Source organism: Podarcis gaigeae (assembly GCF_964106915.1).
Source record: "Podarcis gaigeae genome assembly, chromosome: 10".
Lineage (NCBI taxonomy): Eukaryota > Metazoa > Chordata > Lepidosauria > Squamata > Lacertidae > Podarcis > Podarcis gaigeae.
Window position 1 is genome coordinate 70,243,438 of NC_139686.1, and position 19,557 is coordinate 70,262,994.

The 19,557-nt window shown below is 41.8% G+C and overlaps 2 protein-coding genes across 8 annotated transcripts in view; one reads left to right on the top strand and one right to left on the bottom strand.

Moving 5' to 3' along the window:
• Positions 1-5,412, top strand: part of PTPN12 (protein tyrosine phosphatase non-receptor type 12) — a 57,942-nt gene extending 52,530 nt beyond the window's left edge. For all 4 annotated transcript variants that reach the window (XM_083701450.1, XM_083701451.1, XM_083701453.1 and 1 more), the window contains 4 exons: positions 508-599; positions 2,302-2,329; positions 3,693-3,809; positions 4,546-5,412. In XM_083701450.1, the coding sequence (XP_083557576.1) occupies positions 508-599; positions 2,302-2,329; positions 3,693-3,809; positions 4,546-4,607 (299 nt within the window). In that variant the 3' untranslated portion in view covers positions 4,608-5,412. The remainder of the gene's footprint in view (positions 1-507; positions 600-2,301; positions 2,330-3,692; positions 3,810-4,545) is intronic.
• Positions 5,413-9,644: 4,232 nt separating this feature from the next.
• LOC310826554 (uncharacterized protein) lies at positions 9,645-19,495 on the bottom strand (the record flags this gene model as incomplete). 4 transcript variants are annotated; one of them, XR_014555844.1, is made up of 3 exons in its annotated part: positions 9,645-10,741; positions 11,119-12,420; positions 19,122-19,239. XR_014555844.1 is itself a non-coding variant. In XM_083701644.1 (3 exons), 2 exons carry the CDS (start codon positions 19,493-19,495, stop codon positions 11,731-11,733), a joined length of 981 nt encoding a protein of 326 aa, XP_083557770.1. In that variant the 3' UTR covers positions 9,645-10,741; positions 11,119-11,730. The 4 variants fall into 4 exon arrangements, 1 of the variants encoding a protein (XP_083557770.1); XR_014555845.1 differs by lacking the exon at positions 19,122-19,239 and adding an exon at positions 18,874-19,001; XR_014555846.1 differs by lacking the exon at positions 19,122-19,239 and adding an exon at positions 13,587-14,588.
• Between the last annotated feature and the right edge of the window lie 62 nt (positions 19,496-19,557).

A 19,557-nucleotide genomic window follows, 5' to 3' on the forward strand; every position in this document is an offset into this window, starting at 1 on the left:
ATTGAGGTAACCAGAAGCTGGATAATGCATGTAGTGACAAACAAATAGATGTTCAGGTAATTTTAGTTTGCTGCATTATTGTTTTGGCTTATATAGTGGGCTTCCACTTACCCTGGTTACCTATGGTAAAATTTTTCTGGCTGCTGCGTTGCATAGAAAGATACATCCACCCACCATAGTGCCCTGTGCTGTGTTTATATAGGACTGGGCTCCTACAGTTGTATTGTTCTCCCTTTTTGTCAGTTACTGGCTTTGGAAATGTTAGATTGGGAAACAGCAATATACAAGAGGCTATTCAACTAATTTTTACATGGTAGACCCACTGAATTTAATTTCAGTGGGTTTACTGAGAAAAAAATCATTGACTAACATTTTCAATCCCCATATTGTAATGTTGTGTATTTTAAAAATACTGCAACTACCAATCTTGCTTAACTGTTAAGCTTTTATTGAACTTGTACAGCAGCATGTCTACTGAATAATGTATTTTAAAATTGGTTTTCATAGTCACAACTTCCCCCAAAGCTGTTATCCTTCCGCGATCTGCTGAGTGGAGTTTCTCGCAAGACCAGAAACCTTCTGATCAACCAAAATGTACAGTAAGTATGGGATATTAGCTTTGGGAATATGCTTCAGGGACGTACAGCAGCCATGTGCAGCTTCTGGTCTCCAGGCCTAATTAGCCCCACTGGGTCTCCCCATTTCTCCGGTAGGTTGCTTTGGGCAGGCCATGCCCAGCTGTCACTCACCCGAGGTTGCTTTGGGCAGGCCATGCCTAGCTGTCACTCACTGATGATATCAGGAATGAGATGGATAAACTGTGGGTGCAAAGGAATGACCATGAGCTCCAATTGGGAGCTCCAGAGTATATTCAATTGTTGTCCGAAAGAATCACAGCTTGCATTTGGCACCAGGTCACAAAGGGACAAGTGAGAGCACAATCTAAGCAGTGTTTTCCAGTGGCTTCTTTCCCATACTTGATATCAGGGTGGCCCATGGAGGGTTGGCTACCTTTGGTTCTGGCCCTCTGACTGAAAGTGGTTCCCAGTCCCTGGGATACACCCTTTGAGGGAAGAATAAGTGTCTGCTTGTTCACTCATTTTTCTGGTAGCTCCCCAAAGTATCACTTTACTTTTGATTTCAATCCAAATGATTTCATAAAATCTTTACCCTCCCCTCATCCAAATTGTTTGTGCTAGCTTAAGAAGTTTAGCACACTGAAGGAATAGCTGCCTCCCATGTAAACCTAATAGGTCTCAGTACATCAACTGCACTCTAGAGCTTCTGCTGGGGGTACTATTTAGGAAGAAAGTAAGATTAGCGTGGAGGGTGGGGTGGGAGTTTCTTGTCTTCCCCCATTTTTAGAATTTGCTAACCAGAAGGGTCACCTGAGCCCAGCATGGAGGAATTTCTGTGCAACCTCTTTAGGAAAGCAACTGATATTTTACTATGTGTGCATGTGCAAACTCTGGCATGTATGGTTGTCTTGTTTTCTTTTTAGCAGAAAATGTCATTATGGGTTTAATGTTTTCCATGGAGTTATCATACTATATTGTAATTTAAGCCCCTAGAATATGTTGAAAGAGAAGGGAAGCTGTGATAAATAGGGATGCGTGGGTTAAGGCATAAACAGTTGCTACCTTGTTTTTTTTTTTTACTTTAAAACTTGAACAAATCCCTAAGAATAATGAAGTATTAAATCAGAGCTTCATTGTGTGTGTTTGTGTATAAAATACTCACACGCACAAACTTATATATGAATGACAACAGAAAGCTTAAGGTTGGGAACTGGTCCTCCAGTTTTTATTGGATTCCAGATACTGTCATCCCTGACTGCTGGAAGTGCTGGTTTCATATGGAGTCATATGCCACGCTTCTTTGTGTGGTATATAGACTTACTGGCATCTGAAGAACACTACTATTTTGAAACTGCCTAGATGTTATGGTTGCAGTAGCAGAAATGCCAAAGGAATGATCAGCCTTTACTTTTTGTAGGATTTCATTGTGCAGTAACATTTTTTAAAAGTTGATACTTCCAATTGAACATAGGCATCTAGCATATGAATACGGTGGCCAGGTGAAAAAGTAGCCAGCATTCCTGAACCTTTCATATATGCATAAAAGGAACTTTCTCTTTCATACACCTGTTAAAGTTGTAGGCGCTATGTTCTCTTTTTTCATCTAGGCATTTTATGTGTGAATGGAAGCATTAGAGAATGTGATTTTTTTAAATAAAAAAATCATTATCTGAATCAGTAAAATATTTTTGAACCAACTTAAAAACATTTCTATTGTTAACAGGGATTGAAAATGGCGACTACACAGCCTGGTAAGCAATTCGTTTTTTAACTTTAAAAGGGACGTGATGTTTTGTTAATGAAATGAGATGCTGAGCTACTGAAATATGCTGCTACTTGGCTTCAATAGGTGGATTTCTCTCACCCTAAATGCATCTAGAAAGTCATTCCACTTATGTATGGGGAAAGCAAAATAGCATTCTGGTTGTAACATCTTAGGCCTATGGGGCTGCTGCTCTGAGACTGGACGTAGGGGACTGCTGTTTGAAAGGGGAATTGAATAATCCTGTGTGTGAGCAGAACAGGTTTTCATACTTGACCAGTATTTTTGTTTATAAATAGCAGCTGTCCTTGTGAAGGTTGTTTAAGCTAGGTCAGAATACAGGAGAGTAGCTTCTGACCAAACACTGGTTAATTAATAGTTCCTCAAGTAGGATGCCAGTATTCTGAAAAAAATTCTGTTCCATGTAATGAGGCTTTGACAGATGAATGCCTTGATCTAGAAGCTTCATGTGCACAACTCTCTCTCAGTGCAACTGCTTCCCATTTCATCGCAATCAGTCAGGTTTTTATTGTTTGTAGCTGTCAGGGAACTGCCATCGGAGCGAGAGGCAGAGGCAAGGCTCCAAAGCGATGCTGGAGAAGGGCCCAGCAGGGAGAGAGGCAGCTCATTGGCTGGGGAAGGAAATCAGCGTAACACCAGGAGTAAAGGGGGGCAGATGGGGGAATCGGCGAGGGGGCTCCAGGACTCCTCGCCGGAGACCAGCGGGGAGAGCACGGGTCCTCCGCTGCCCACACCCACCCTGCGCAGAAGACTTCCGCGCAGGGAGAGTAGGCAGAGACTTGGCGTCAAAGAACTTCTTTGCTGGAAGAAGTTCAAGAAACGCCCACTGACGGATTCTGCCAGCGACTGAAACAGCCACGGAGTGAAGGGCTGTCCAGACAGAAAGGGTTTAACCAGGCAACCTAGCCAGGAGCGGCGGCAACCTACGCACGAGCAACTCCTAGAACCATTACAGTAGCCAATGGCCATTACAATGCAGCTCACAATATCGATAGCTCCACTTAAACATGCCAGTGCAGGAAATGAGACGCCCTTCCTTGCGTTGCTCAGAATATCTTTTTATTTGTCTTCCAGTGTGTGAGACTTTGACGTGCTAGTCTTGAAGCCAGAATGATGCCTTTTAACATGGATATAACTTTAAGGAACAAAGTATTTCAGTTATCAAGGCAGTATCTACAACGTTGCTTTTAGTGTTATAATACTAGGCCTTTGGAAACACTCTAAACCATACTTAGGACAAAACTGGGTATTAACAGAAATTTGTTTTTATAACTGAATACTTAGAATTGCAAATACGGTTATGCGTCAGTGAATTTCTTTTTCCTCCCCAGATCATCCTGAGATAGCAGACAAATCACAGATTGATACTATACCTCAGCTTCCTCTTTCCAGTCCTGTTGTTAAAAGAGGTCCAACACCAGAAGTTCCAGTTGAGACTACAGATATTGGTAAATGGTGGCTTTTTATTGTTTTCTAGCATTTGGTTATCGCAAACTACTTGATCTGTACACAACTCTTGTAGGGTGGCTTTTGAAAATACATAATGTACATTATTTGGCCAATGGTTAATGTAACGTATTATTCTTGGTAGCCACAAAATCTCTTTTGTAACAGCTAAAGGTTGAATTCATTGTGGATAAGCAGTAATAATTGTGGGAATTGCAGCACATAGTTGAGATGTCAAACTAGGATGAAACTTTGTTAGGCTAGTGACACTAAAATGTTACACAAGGTCTAAGATATATGGGCATAATTTAGCACCATTAATCTGGATGAGGTTCAGCAGGAAAGATTACTTTAAATTCAGTCAGTAATTGTGAAAATTACTTAAGTCTGTGAGTAAGCTGAGCATGTAAGAAGTATTTCAGACTCTTAATTTTTACAATTTATTATTCCCACAGGGAATAATATGAGAGGCATCTCACACGGGTTGTGATAGTTGCTTTATGAACATGCCTGCTTGTTTTGTCCTTTTCCCATTTCTTCTGCTCTTTTGGGCGAGGTGCTTGAAGCATAATGAACACTTGAAGCAAAGCCCCTTAGATTGAGAACTTGTTTCAAAACAGCAGAGTCCTATCTTTCATATGTTTTCGTATATTGGCTTTTCATTAGCAATATTTCTTTTCTTTTGCTACATTCGTTCTTTCAACTTATCACAGTTCTTTTCCCCTTTCCCTTTTTTAGGTTTTGGTAACCGTTGTGGAAAACCAAGAGGACCGAGAGAACCACCTTCAGAATGGACATGATGCAAGAACAAATGGACATTTTTAAATTATACTGGAATATTCCAAGTGCCACTGAACTCGATCAATAAATAGTATTCCACTTTTTATTTTTTGGGACTAACACAGTGTACATGCAACTACACAATGGTACACTCTTCTATACATCCACACAAACATTAAGCATTCACAAGAGTGTTTTCTAGTATTGTAATCTAACTTTGCTGGGGCCATCAATCTGCCTTACTACATTTAGGAGAAAGTATTACATATGGTTTATTTTGTTACTTCAAGTATTATTGCCTTAATGTCTTTTAACCTGTTACACACTGTTTATAGACATGTTAATATGGTGAAACTTTTGACAAATTGAGTTTATGGACTTTTTTGCTAACGTTTAATTACCATGTACACTTTATTTTGTATATGTACAGGGCAAGCAGGTATATAATTTGATAAAGCTGCAATCATAAAGTATTAACAGAAGGTGTAAGAAATCTCTGCATGACCTAATTTTTTTGTGTACCTTGTAAATTATTTGCCCTAATGTTTTAGTAAATAGTTTTCATTAAAAAAAAAAGTTGGGCGCACATCCACAATTACAGGATAGCAGAGATGAAGATTGTAATACATTTTGTAAATTGTAAGCAAAAGGTTATTTTTATATTATATACAGTTTCACTGTCAGTCATAATTTGTCCTGGTTTTCATCTAGTCATGGAGTCCATAAGTGCCTTGAAAATATCAGACTTTAGCATGAATATGTTCACTGATTGAGATCAGCATATCAACTTATTTGAACTGCCAGTAAAAAAAGAGAACACTTCAACTCACTCTAGTTATCATTTGTAATATATCTGTTAAGAATATGTAGAATCAGCTTCTAAAAAGAAAGCATTTAAGAGTGTATATTTATTTTACAAGCCCTTCAGAGCCACACTGGTAAGAGATCATTGAGACAACTTCAATGTACCAGTGAGTTTCACTCTTACCCTTCACCCCCCTTCACATGATGTGTGTGTAAAACTCCTGTAGTCGGGTAGGAGAGCCGAAAAGAATCCCAATATATTTCACGTCTGGCGACCAATGTGCCCCTTGGGTTTCAGATAGTACATGGGTAGAGAGCCTAAAAAGCCCAAGACACACATTTTCCACGGCCCTCTAGCGGCTATTGTGGCTCATTTACCAGAAGTAATGTATTTAGTGTTAACTTTGAATTGTATACTTGATTCTGACCAAATTAACCGCCTGAAGCAAATTATACAGCAGGATGACCCCAATATGACCATGTACTATCTGAAACCAAAAGGGCACACTGGTTGCCAGATGTGGAATCTCCCCCCCAGCTCTTCTACTCCGCTATTGAAAATATACAGATTCAAGATTTATTCTCATAAGGATCCACTACACATATGTGTTTGTTTCTGTATTAAGAGAATATTTAAATTAAATAACTCACTTCTTTACTGGTGTTTCAGATATCATGCACAGGGCAGCAGTTGAGGGGGGAACCTAATGATGCTTTAGAGATATGCTATAGTGTTAAAATGAGAGTTTATGCTTTCATGTTTTCCATATAAAAGTCCTGCCAAACTAACACACACAGAAACAGGATTAGTCTTTTGAGTTCAGTAAGGCACTTCATACTGTATAAGAATTTCAGATTAAAATTAATATTGGTCTTTCCCATCAATTCTTGGGTGTTAGAATGCCCCCATCAGGGTCTGAAGATAACAATGTGGCACTTGATCTAGTCCAGGAGTGGTTGCTAACTAATTTCAAAGAAATAAATAATGAACCAGAGGACTACAAACACGCCTGTTACAGCATGCACCCCTTTCTCCATGAGGTTTGAGGGGAAATTGTTCCTGACTTTCAGTGGTGTCAAGACACTATTTCTCCCCATACAAGTGGAATCGTTGCAATGACAATGGTAAAAAAATTTGACTACACTGGTCAGGCCAAATGTGTGGAACTTCTTATTTGCTTGGGGAAATTGTTTAAACTGGCCAGAAGTCTACTAATCCCAATTTTTTTATTTTTATGCCACCCATCTGACTGGGTTGCCCCAGCCACTCTGGTTGGCTTCCAACAGCTTAAAAAGCATCAGACATAAAAAAACTTCCATATACAGGGTTGCCTTTGGTTGTCTTCTAAAAGTCAGATAATTCTTTAATTCCTTGAGATCTGACGGAATGGCATTCCACAGGACGGGCACAACTGCCCTTTGTTTGGGCAAAATGATTTTTGGAAGGTAGGAGAGAAGACAAATTTGCCTGTAGCGGTAGAGGCACCTTTGTGACTATGGCTCTATTTATGCCAGCAGATGGTCTGTGGTCAGAAAGGTTTGCTGAAATACAGGTGTGTATTACTTATGATTTTAGTAGCAAAGCAGCCTTATAAGGCACTCACAGGAAATAAAAACAGAATCAGGTTTTTCCCCAGGGAACAAGTTTTATTGAGAATGTGAAACAAAAAGCAATTCACAATTTAACTACTGAAAGCTTTTCCACAAAATGGAATTCATTATAATAAAAGCAAGGGATGGTGAAGGGGAAGGGATGAGTTGTGAGATGGGATGAGTTGTGAGATGTGTGAGGCAAAGGAGGCATTCGGGGGAAAGGCAGAGAAATGAGATGGTAATTGGAAAGTGGGTGAGTAAACTGTTAAAAGGGGGAGCAACGTATCTTTTCTTTATACTGTGGTACCTTGGTTTATGAACTTAATCCATTCTGGAAGTCCATTCTTAAACCAAGGCACGCTTTCTCTAATGAGAACACTGGTGCCCTTCCACTGTTTGACTTCCGTTCATAGACCGAGGTAAAGTTCGCTAACCGGAACACTACTTCTGGTTTTGTGGAGTTCTTATACCGAATAGTTCGTAAACAGGGCTGTTTGTAAACTGAGGTATCACTGTAGTCTGAAAACAATGCCAAATGGAGCCAGGAGTAAGAGTTTTTCCAAAAGGTAGCAGGATTTCCTTTGCCACAGCAAAAAGACTCAAGGGCTTGAGTGGCTACAGACATTGGTGCCAAAACCAGGGAGCTAATCAGGCTGAGTTCCCAGTGAGACTGTGTGTGAGTTCAAAGAGTCTAAGCGAAGTATAGTATTTGAAAAATGACTCCAGTGGCAAATGAAGAAAAGACTCCAGCAAATAACTGGAAGGATTGACTGGTTTTTTTGGTGCATTTTTTTAAAAAAAAACACATCAAAAGTTGAATGTTGACTATAAGTGGATGTACTGCAGTAGTAATTAGATGGTCACATGAGAATTCAGGGATCAATAGTCAACTGCTAAGTGACGTCTTGAGTGCAACTGAGAAGTGGAGGTTAGGCTTTCATAAATCCAAGTCCTCAGACTAGCACTGCCAGAGAGCTGGGCCCTTTTCTTTTCTACTGAGCAGTCTTTTCCAACCTAAAACCATGCTGATGTTTTAGACTACAAATCATCAGCCTTGGCCAGGAAGCGTGCAAATTGTGTCTGAAGCATTTGGAGGACACCGCGTTGGGGGGTACAATAGATGATATCCTTAGTACATAAAGTGTTTTCAGAATGTGCCAAAACTGCATCACTTTTGGTACATATCTTCTGGGGGATGGCTGTTTCAAAGACTGGATGCCACAACAGAAAAGGTCCTCTTCCTTGTTGTAAGGTGAAATTCCACAGGGGTTTCTGCAGAGGATCTTTATACACTAGTAAGTTAAGTGCAGGAGATCCTGAGGTAACCAGATCCTAAGGTAATGGCCTAATTCCTGAGTTAAATGTTAGGGTTTAGGGAAATGTTCAGGATGTATGTGTGCAACTGAAGGAACTATGAGGGGAGGGGTTGATAAGGGACTGCAAGGTGTGGCAGGTGGGTGAGGTTGACAAACCAAGCAAGCAGGGGTGGTATCCCTTCATACATAACATTGTAATATAATCCCACAGCAGTTTGTGGTTGCTGAGTGGTGGTACTGCAAACCGCACCACGACAACACACTAGCCCAAGAACTGCTGTGCTGTCATGGCAGCATCCGAGACCAAGCAGGGAGGAGATGGGTGACCCAGGCCAGTGAGTGGGTGGGTGTCCCCAGAAGTGGGCAGGCATCCTGAGTGAGCAGCCAGTCCGGACAAGCCAGCCACTGGATTTACAGAGATGAAAGTGACCCACACCGAGCCTTTCAACCAGTGATTTCCAAGGCTGAAAGGATCAGTATGGTGCAAACTTTGCAAGCGTTTCTATGTTCCCCGTCGCTGCCACAGATGATAGGGGAGGGGCAGCCACCACCATGGCTGCTAGGGAGGGAAAGGGGAGATAAGCCTGCTGTTTAAAATGACAGTAGCAGCTGTGACTGGGAGGTCTGCTGAGATGATAGTAGTAACAGCCCACCCATCTATCTGGCTGAGTTGCCCCTGCCACTCTGTGTGGTTTCCAACACATATAAAAATATAACATTGAACATTAAAAACTTCCTGTTACAGGGCTACCTTCAGATGTCTGCTAAAAGTTGTGTAGTTGTATCAGGAGAGGAGGTATAAAGGGGCTGGGTGTGGCAGGCAGGTGGGGTGGACAAGTAAGTGGGCGGGGTGCTAGCTCCTACTATAAAAGGGGGGGAAAGTGATCTGCCAACCACTACAAGCTGCTGCTCCCCTTTGGCACCAACTGTGATCTGTTTGGGGAATATTTCAGTTTATATATAGTTTAGGGTTTAACAATTCTATCCCTGAGTAAAGAATTCCATATTTCATGAAAGGAAATGTAATTAAGTACAAACTTATATTTTGGAGGGAAATGTTGAAGGTAAGAAACTGTGCTATCTCAATATCAACTATAAAAATCATTCAATCAGAGTCTGGATTTTTTTAAAGCCACTAAAATGAGCTGTAATAATTTGTCAAAATAATTCCACAAAATATCTAGGGATTCTTATAAAAAACAACTTATTTCAAAACTATCATGTGTAGATAAGGTTTCTTAATGCCAAGTTTTTTGAACTGAAATGCATAGGTCCATGTATAACTCCACAAATGGTCATCTCAGGCAATTATAAATATATTGATAGAAAATAAAATAATTGGTATGGATTTTTAAAATGTCATTTTTAATGTTCTCTTTTGTTGATAGTCCCATCAAATGCAATGCAGCAAGTATACATAACATTAGTATTGACCTCATCTCAAAATGTATACCAAAAAAGGACAAAAAAAGTACAATCCATTTCTGTGACTTTTAGATCTTAAAGAGGGACAAATTGAGAAAAATCTTAGGTTATGGAGGAAGAACAAATTTGTAATCCATGCAGTTGCAGTGCATGTTATTTTCTAGGTCAATTAGCAAGAAGTTTGAAAGAAAGAAGTTTGGCATGTTGTTTAAAAGAAAACAAGCATTTTCAAATTCTGCCTTTGTGAATAAGCAATGCAAAATTTGCAGTGTTTTGTCACCAAGTGAAGTCATTAGCTCCAGAGACAAATGCACTGTGCATTTTCTCATTATTGGTTCCCATAAGTTGAGATGGATGTGATTTATCTATAAATACGTTCATCCACATGTTCTTCATTCTTTGCCTGCAGCACCTCCATTTTTTTCCTAGTTATCTCATAAATTTACATTAGACAGCTTACACTGTAATGCGACTGACGTCAGGAAACAGCCAGTTTGCCTTATCTGTGTGACAACAGTGGAAAAGTATAGAATAAACTCAAGACAATATTCTTCATTCTCTGGATCCTACCTATATAACTGCTATGCCCGCTCCCAGTGGGTGCATCCTAACATGTAATGCTGTGACATGGGACAATACATCTAGCCTCCCACCACCCTTGCACACCCTTCATCATATCTCAAAATTAAACATTTTCCAATCTTAGCTATGGTAAGTGAAAACAAGGAACCTTTGTAGGCTATTTTTTGTGATTAACCACAGTTCATCCTGACTCAGTCAACCCAGCATCCTGCAGTAATCCAAAATGGAACCAAGAGCTTACAAATTCTCCACAGGGAGGGCGAGGGGAGAAAAGAAGGCAGGTACATGCCCAGGAAGAGCTAGGCTTGTTTTTGTAACTCTGAGGAATTGTTGCAGCTGAATCAACCTGTTTTTGGAAACTTGTTCATCAAGTTCACTCTATTATATAGGATGCTATATCCCTAGCCTACTCATACCTCCAAGTTTGGACTATGCTTAAAGGTAAAAGGTAAAGGTACCCTTGCCCGTACGGGCCAGTCTTGACAGACTCTGGGGTTGTGCGCCCATCTCACTCAAGAGGCCAGGTGCCAGCGCTGTCCGGAGACACTTCCGGGTCACGTGGCCAGCGTGACATCGCTGCTCTGGCGAGCCAGAGCCGCACACGGAAACGCCGTTTACCTTCCCGCTGGTTAAGCGGTCCCTATTTATCTACTTGCACCCGGAGGTGCTTTCGAACTGCTAGGTTGGCAGGCGCTGGGACCGAGCAGCGGGAGCGCACCCCGCCGCAGGGATTCGAACCGCCGACCTTTCGATCGGCAAGTCCTAGGCGCTGAGGCTTTAACCCACAGCGCCACCTGCGTCCCAATTGGACTATGCTTAAAACAGTATTAATCAGAAATTCTACCTCATTTATTGTAGATTCTCAAACTGAGAAGTCTCTCATGAGTCACATTAAAGCACCTTAAACCTGCAACATTTAATAGACAAGCCAAAATATAATTTTTTCTAGTCAGAGATGACCTCTGTGAGTATAGAAAGAGGGGGCAAAATGAATGATATATTACTTACAGTACTTATTTTTAAACAAATAGAAAATGATTGCTTTCAAATGCTTTAACTATCACTGGGCAACATTTTTTTTTTACTTTTTGAATGTTGTCTAGATTTCTACAACTGATTTAGGGTATTTTTGCACTGCTGAATCAGGAAATGGCATCCGTTTCTCTCCATCAGGTCAGGTTTTTGTGCTATGTTGATTTGAAAAAATCAGATCTCGTGACAAAATCGATTACATTTTTGTGGCATTATCAGCTGATTTTTGTCAACACATATCATCCTAAATATGTTTTTAAGAGAAAAAAATGTTTTTCCAACAACATATATTGATTACCTGATAGAAACATCAATTACTGTAAACTGAATGGTGGGCATTGATAAAGGTAAGTACACATAAATTGCATGTTGCTTCATGATTTTTCAAACTTCAGGGCTTGAACTTCCATTTCTTGGAACTCCTGGAACGCTCAGCGGCAGGGAGGTCTCTCTTCAGAGTCTCTTTGTCAGAGAGGAGATTTTTTCCCTTCAATCTGGATGCCAACAGTTCGGCAGAGTCCTTTGACAAGCTGAGGTCGCGAATTAGATCATTCAACTCCTTTTGGGAAAATGGATGTGGAGCATCATCTTCAAGAACCACTTCTTCTTCTTCATGTCCTTCAGCACTGGAGGCATCTTCGTCACTAATGTCAGGAAGTTCTCCAAAGATAGGCACTGGAATTTCATCACAATGAGCTACAGGACGACTTGCTGATTGAAGATCAGGATACTTGAGGCTGCTCCGGTTCTTTCTGTTGATCCCCGTCACATCAACAGCGCAGAAGTAGCAGTCAGTGACATGGTTTGTCGGCTCCCTCCAAACCATGGGAATTCCAAAGTTCAGACTCCTCTTGCCATTGGTCCACCCACGTAGAGTCTCGGTGCATGCCTTGCACACCATGTGTGGCGCCCAAGCTTTATCCTGGTCACCAAATTTAATACCAAAATAAGAATGGTAAGCACGCCTTATGAAACTTGTGACTGGCTTCCTATTAGGAGCAATGGTGTATTCTCCACATATGTAGCAGAACACGTCGGGCTTATTTCTACATGATCTTCTGGCTGAAGTCATCTCATTCACCTGCAAAACAAAAATAGGTGGAGTTCCCTATACACTTTGTGGGGCGGCTGCCCCATTAACTTAGTTTTGATCCCCCAACTTTATGCTTTGCCGCACCAATTTATGGAAGATTTCAAGGTTTTATGACTTCAAACTGATCCCTTTTCGACATAATCACCCAGAACTATCGGACCCGAATACTTCTTGTCATTAAAATAATCATTTCCAATCAAAACAATTATTCAATATGGCATTTTACCCCCACCAACTTCTTCTAAAATGCTCCACACAAGCGTACATGTGAACAAAAACGTAAAAAAACCGACATGTGGCCATAGCTCAAAAACTTGACCTGATTGAGGAAACCAATGTGATTTTTGGATTCAGCGCATCAGATTCATCCTAAATCAGCTGAAAAAACGCAGACAACAAATTTGTTGTTGACCAGTGATTGTTAAGCAAACTTAGAAGTTCAATTTACTTGAGCATTAGGGTATGTGTAAGAGACAAGTTTAATTATAAAGAAACTAGACATTCCACTTTTTTCCTTGTTAAAAGAACAACAAAAAACACTGAGCCATTGGACTGAAAAAGATGAGACTAACCACCACTGGCAATCCCCACCCTAAGTTAACTACTAAGTATGTTGGACTTATCCCAAACAAATGAACAATTTGGTGATATGTGAAGACTGCTCCTTTAAATGTTTACCCAGAAATAAATCCCAAAGACTTTAATGGGATTTACTGCTATGCTGCCTTATGTTCAAATGCAAATGTTTTTGTAGAACAGTACCACATAAAGCTCTGTGAAGTTGTGGGAGGCAATTTTTGCATTTCCTACATTAGATACAGTTGCCATCACAAAACCCACCAATTCACCTAAGTTTGGCAAAGAGATATGGAAGCCTAATAGATGTTCTGCCACTTTCAAAGTGTCTGCTAGGTCAATAATTGTTGTCAAATTAGCAGCAAAAATCAGTTTAGCTGCCTGTTCTCTTGCCACTTTTATGCTAAACATGGCAGTCAGCTGAGTTTTACTCAGAGAAGAGCCATCAAAATTAATGAACCTAACTCATCATGTTCATTAATTTAGATATGTCTAGAAGACTACTACCCTTAGACTTCTACTGTAAGCTTTTTAAAAATAACTATTTAGGGCAGAAATTAGTACAATTTAATCTTAACTGTTCCACTGTCCACTACTGTTCCAATGTGCAGTGAATAAGAACCTGTAGTCTAGCAACATTTGGAGGGCTGCAGGTTTCCCGACCTAAACACTACTGGTCAAAAAACATTTAAACTGATTGCAAATACCTCAGCTTTTAAACTGATTGCAAATACAAGTTTTACTAGGCCTGCTATTTCCTTCTATAAATCCCCCGCAAAACCACATATAAAGTTTAGCAGGCTTTACTGCTTCATGACACATTTGAAGCATCTCCGCCCTTATTCTTTTTATATAAGTTTTATATAAGGAACTATGGAAACCATGACGATGCCACTTACCCAGAAATAGTTATATGGTATTAATACCATAATAATACTAGGGCAGGAAAATCTGAAATAGATTCATACACCCAATACAGATACCATACATTCTGGACTAACCTGGAATATAACTATAATCTCTGCATTCTTTCAGCATAGTGACTGGGAGACATGACTGCAATTCACAGGACAGATTTCTAGTAACCACTAGCCTGTTAAAAATGTGACTATTGCAACAAGGCGGAAACATGGGGAAAATGTAGGAAAAATAGACTAAAGACCAATAATCTTATTCTTTGACTATTTTTTAAAACTACTATTAGTGGATAACTAATAGCAATTGATGTAATTGAACCAATGACTAATTGAAGTAATTGATAAATATATAAACAAATAAATATAAGAATGGTTCATTAAAGGAAGAACTGTAATGAGGGCCTTCTTGGTGGCTGCTCCCAGACTTTGGAACTCCTATTATTATTAAATTTTTATACCGCCCTATACCCGGAGGTCTCAGGGTAGTTCACAGAACAAAATCAAAATATAACACCACAAAATATATAATCAAAATAAAAACAACCTAATAACCCCCCAAAAAACCCCAAGTTTTAAAAGGGTTTAGGATTTGTCAATGAAATCAACCAAAGGCATGGTTAAAAAGGAACGTTTTTGCCTGGTGCCTAAAGGTGTATTATGGGGGGAGCATTCCAGACATGGAACCACTGCAGAGAAGGCCCATTTTCCAATCTCTCAAGGAGGCACGAAAAATAGTTTCAGAAGTTGATCCCAGGGTTCATATGGAGAGAGGCAGTCCTTGAGGTATTGCAGTCCTGAGCCATTTGGCTTTATAGGTCAAAACCAGCACTTTGAATTGGGCCTGGAAACTAATTGGTAGCCAGTGCAGTCGGACCAGGATCAGTGTAATATGCTCAAACCGTCTTGCTCCAGTGAGCAACCTGGCCACTGAATTCTGCACTAGCTGAAGTTTCCAAACCGTCTTCAGAGGCAGCCCTACATATAACACATTGCAGTAATCTAACCCTGAGGTTACTAAAACATAGACAACAGTAGTGAGGCTATCCCTATCAAGATATAGGTCTAAACCACCGAGCCTTGGGCTTGCTGATCAAAAGGTTGGCGGTTCGAGTCCCTGCGACAGGGTGAGCTCCCATTGCTTGGTCCCAGCTTCTGCCAACCTAGCAGTTCAAAAGCATGCCAAAAGTGGAAGTAGATAAATAGGTACCACTCCAGCAGGAAGGTAAACAGTGTTTCTGTGTACTGCTCTGGTTTTGCCAGAAGCGGCTTAGTCATGCTGGCCCCATGACCCAGAAAAAACGATATGCAGACAAACGTCGGCTCCCTCAGCCTGTAAAGCGAGATGAGCGCCGCAACCCGAGTGGTTCGCAACCGGACTTAACTGCCAGAGGTCCCTTTAGAAAAATAGGAGCTTAGATGGACCACCAGAGCCTCGAGTGACACCAAAGGATCCAGGAGTACTCCCAAGCTATGAACCTGCTCCTTCAGAGGAAGTGTAATCCCAACAAGAGCAGGCAATCTCCTGCCTATCTGCTCTATGGAAACACCCATTAACAGTGCCTCAGTCTTATCTGGATTGAGCTTGTTTGTTGGCTCTCATCCAGTCCATTACTGAGGCAAGACACTGGTCCTGCACTTCCACTGCCTCACCTGCAGATGGAAAGGAGAAATAGAGCTGAGTGCTCCAAACCTCTGGATAACCCCCTCAGCAGTTTCATGTAGATGTTAAACAACGTAGGGGATAGGATTGAGCCCTGTGGAACCCCACATTGAAGGTTCCTTGGGGCTGAAAAGCATTCCCTAAGCAACACCCTCTGGGAACGACCATCCAAGTAGGACTGAAACCACTGCAAAGCGGTGTCACCCACCCCTAGTTTGGAGAGTCGCTCCAGAAGGATACCATGGTTGATGGTACTGAAAGCCGCTGAGAGGTCGAGAAGAATTAACAGGGATGTGTTTCCCTTGTCTCTCTCTCTTGACAGAGGTCATCATACAGGGTGACCACAGCAGATTCTGTGCCAAAACCGGACCTAAGCCCCAATTGAAATGGATCCAGAAAATCAATTTCTTCCAAAAGCACCTGGATCTGGTCTGCTTCCTAGAGAAGCTACACTGGCTTCCTCCTTGCTGACCTTCTGCCAGCAGGTGAAGACTTTCTTGCTTCTATAGGCCTTTCGGTATTGACTCCTTTTCATTAAAGGGCTGGTGCCATGCTGTTTTTATTGTAATGTTTTAAACAGGTGTTATATATGTATACAGTTATAATCCTATTAATGTTTAATTGTATTTTAAGGATTGACTTTTCTGTTTTTAGTGATTCTTGTTTTTATATGCAAGTTGCCTTGAGGTTCTTGAAGATGATGTTGATGAACGTGAGGAGGATGCTACACATACTGTATAAAAACAAAATAATGACATGTTTAGCCCTGAATGTGGAAATAGCGTAAAATAGATTGGAGTAGGGCTTTTATGAATGAATTTTTTTGGGAGGGGGGAGAGCCTAGCTTATACCATATTTTTTGCTATATAAGACACACCAGACCACAAGACGCACCTAGTTTTTGGAGGAGGAAAACAAGAAAAAACATATTCTGAATCTCAGAAGCCAGAACAGCAAGAGGGATCGCTGCGCAGCAATCCCTCTTGCTGTTCTGGCTTCTGGGATAGCTGCGCAGCCTGCATTCGCTCCATAAGACGCACACACATTTCCCCTTACTTTTTAGGAGGGAAAAAGTGAGTCTTATAGAGCAAAAAACAACAACGGTATATCTGTTCCAAAATTTACAAGTTTTACACTAGACAAGAATGGCAAGAAATTATATCTAAGTTCATCTAGATAGAAAAAAGTGCAAATAAATAACAGCAATTGTAGTCTGTAAGGAGGACTGAGAATCCCCATTTAGAAAAGTATTATGAAACAGAAATTTTGACATGTGTAGTGCTTTGAGGAATACCAATAATATTAGGCCTATGCAGAAGCACAAGGTGCAAATGAGTATTTCATGGAATCAAATAATTGCAGAATAGGAAGAGATCCACAGGGTCATCTAATCTAACCCCCTGCTATATAAGAATCTCAACTAAAGCCTCCATGACAAATGGCCATCCAATTTGGATTCATTTATTGGAGTCTTTGGGGAAATAGAATGGTAAGAGATAAGGTGAATAGAAAGTGCTGGTTGTGTAACAAAACAAAAGGAGATTCATACATATATGGTGGAAATGATGGAAAGATAGATCATGAACACATCCAAGAGGCACTCATTAAAGATTTCCCCTGACGTACTTCCCACAGACTGAGACAAACAAAACTGGGCAATTATTAGTCCTTCTCTACATTGCTATCAGTATGAGTCACAAACTTCTCTCATTGCTTTATGCAGCTGTGGAGCCCTTGTCTATAGAAGTCAGCAGTTTGCCTCAGAAGCCACGACTTGTTATCGTCTGGGAAAAGCTTGCCCTTCCAAAAATAACTTCATGGCCTCTCGATTTTGATGGCCTTCCGCAATTTCTGCAGCAGTGAAGTGTAGTATGTCCCAGTAATTGTTATACCCTTTCCAGGAAATCTATCATCATTACTCCACACTGGTCCCACACTGATCATGACATCTGCAGCTAGTAGGCAAACAGTTATGCATGGATCCTCCAAAACAGCAGCCTCCACTTGCTGGATGGTGTCTTCATCAATGGCGGACTGTGGTTGCCCAGGAATGGGAGCTGTTCCCACTGAAGTCTGGCCACACTTGAACTGACGATGCCAATGCTCGACTACGTCATACGATGGGGCATCCTCCCCATAAGACCCTTTCATCTCATCAAACGTCTCCTGTGATGTGCACCCTTTCAAGTACAGGAACCTGATAACCGCTCTGCATTTGACTGGTTCCATTATCAGACATTACTCCACATTAGCATTTGTAGCACAGAAACTGTTATGAGTTCAGAGCTACAAATTACCACATTACCTATGGAGAGGTGTATACATGTGTACACATGCAATTTCATCCTCCTACGATAACTGGAAGTGGGTCAAGGGAAATCTTTAATGAGCGACCCTCGTACATAGAAACTTTATTTGCATTAGCCACTATCCAGAACAAGAAAGCTAGATTATTTTGAGGTATGGTAGTAAGTTATATTTAAGCATTATTTAATAATGGTCCTCCAAGTATACTATATTTGATCTTATTCTTAATTTTTAAAATACCATTTGTGTAAGAAGAGCTTCAGGGTTTTTTTGAGTTTTAAAAGCGTTCACACATAAATAGATAATTATGCATACTGTAACTGTACAACAGCATTATAAGGAGGAACAATGATTTCCGCTTGAGGTGGGCACAGGGCAAGAATATATCACCTCATCAACTATTTAACCAGAGTTATTGCAAGAACAGAGGGAGGCAACTAATCCACTTTTAACTATCTTCAGTCTATGGCTGCTGCACAAAATTTACAACATAAACTTCTGCATGTTTACTCAAAAGCAAAGCCCACGGTGTTCAACAGTGTTTGTCTCCAGGCAAGTGTCCTTGCTTGTAGCCCTGCAGTGGAAACCTCTGCCCATCCCACCTGCCCCCTTCCTCTTCAGCACCAGTCCCTCTCCCACCTCCCTGCCATGCTTCCTCACAGAGTCCTGGTGTTCTTGGACTACAGCTCCCATCCCTGCTTACCTACCCCTGGCTCGGGCCCGTGGGCGTTGAAATCCCAGCAAAATGCGGAAGACCACGGGTCCCCCACGCCTGCCTTGCTGGGCTGCTGTAAGGATCGCAGCCAGGCAGCGCGCATGAAACGCTTTAACCACCTGAAAGCATTATAAGTCAGACCACCTCCTCAGAAACAAGTCCCCCGCCCTGAGTTTAGTAGGCCTTAACTGCAACCTACTGCTATAGAGCTCTCAAAAATAATAATGTACACACGTCTCTGTATATCTCTGGTAAGAAAAACGTACTGTTCTCGGACGACGACGACACCGTAGTGGTTTTTGTACACGGGCACCATCTTAGGAGGGGTAATTCTCTTGTGTGAGGGAGAGGGAAGGGAAGAGGGGAGGGAGAGATGCCTCTTCTAAGATGGCGGCCGCCCTCAGCGCCACACGCTCAGCCCTCAGAAGAGACGAGAGCGCGGCCCGACTAAGCGCAAACGCCTGTTTTTGGCGACCGAAATTCGTCTCGCCTGCAACCCTCGGCTGAACGTTACCCGTTTCTGAAGGGCAACGTGGGAAGACCTGCGCTCCGCCACCCGAGCAACGCAGCCGCTGCGGAGAGGAAGGGAAATCTAACCCGCCGCAGAGATGGAAGACGCCGCCTCCGCCGCCCTTTCCCAGGTGGCCGGTCGCCTCTCCAGCTTCGCCGCCGCCTCTCGCTGCCCCTAAACCACCTGAAGTAACGCGCGGAATCCGCGACAAGCTCCGACTCGCCCGGCCTCCCCTTTCTAACTGCGCCACTCGAGGCGGCAGCCGCCGCGGCTGCTGCTGTGGGAAAGCGACCAGGCGGGCCGCAGCGGCCCGAGTTCAAAGCCCGCTCGGCGATTGGCGGCTTTCTTTGTCCGTCCAATCCTGGCGCCGCTTCCATTGGGAGGGGAGAGTGGCGCTCGCGGGCCGTGAGCCCGCCCCTCTCTCTCTCTCCCCTCCTCC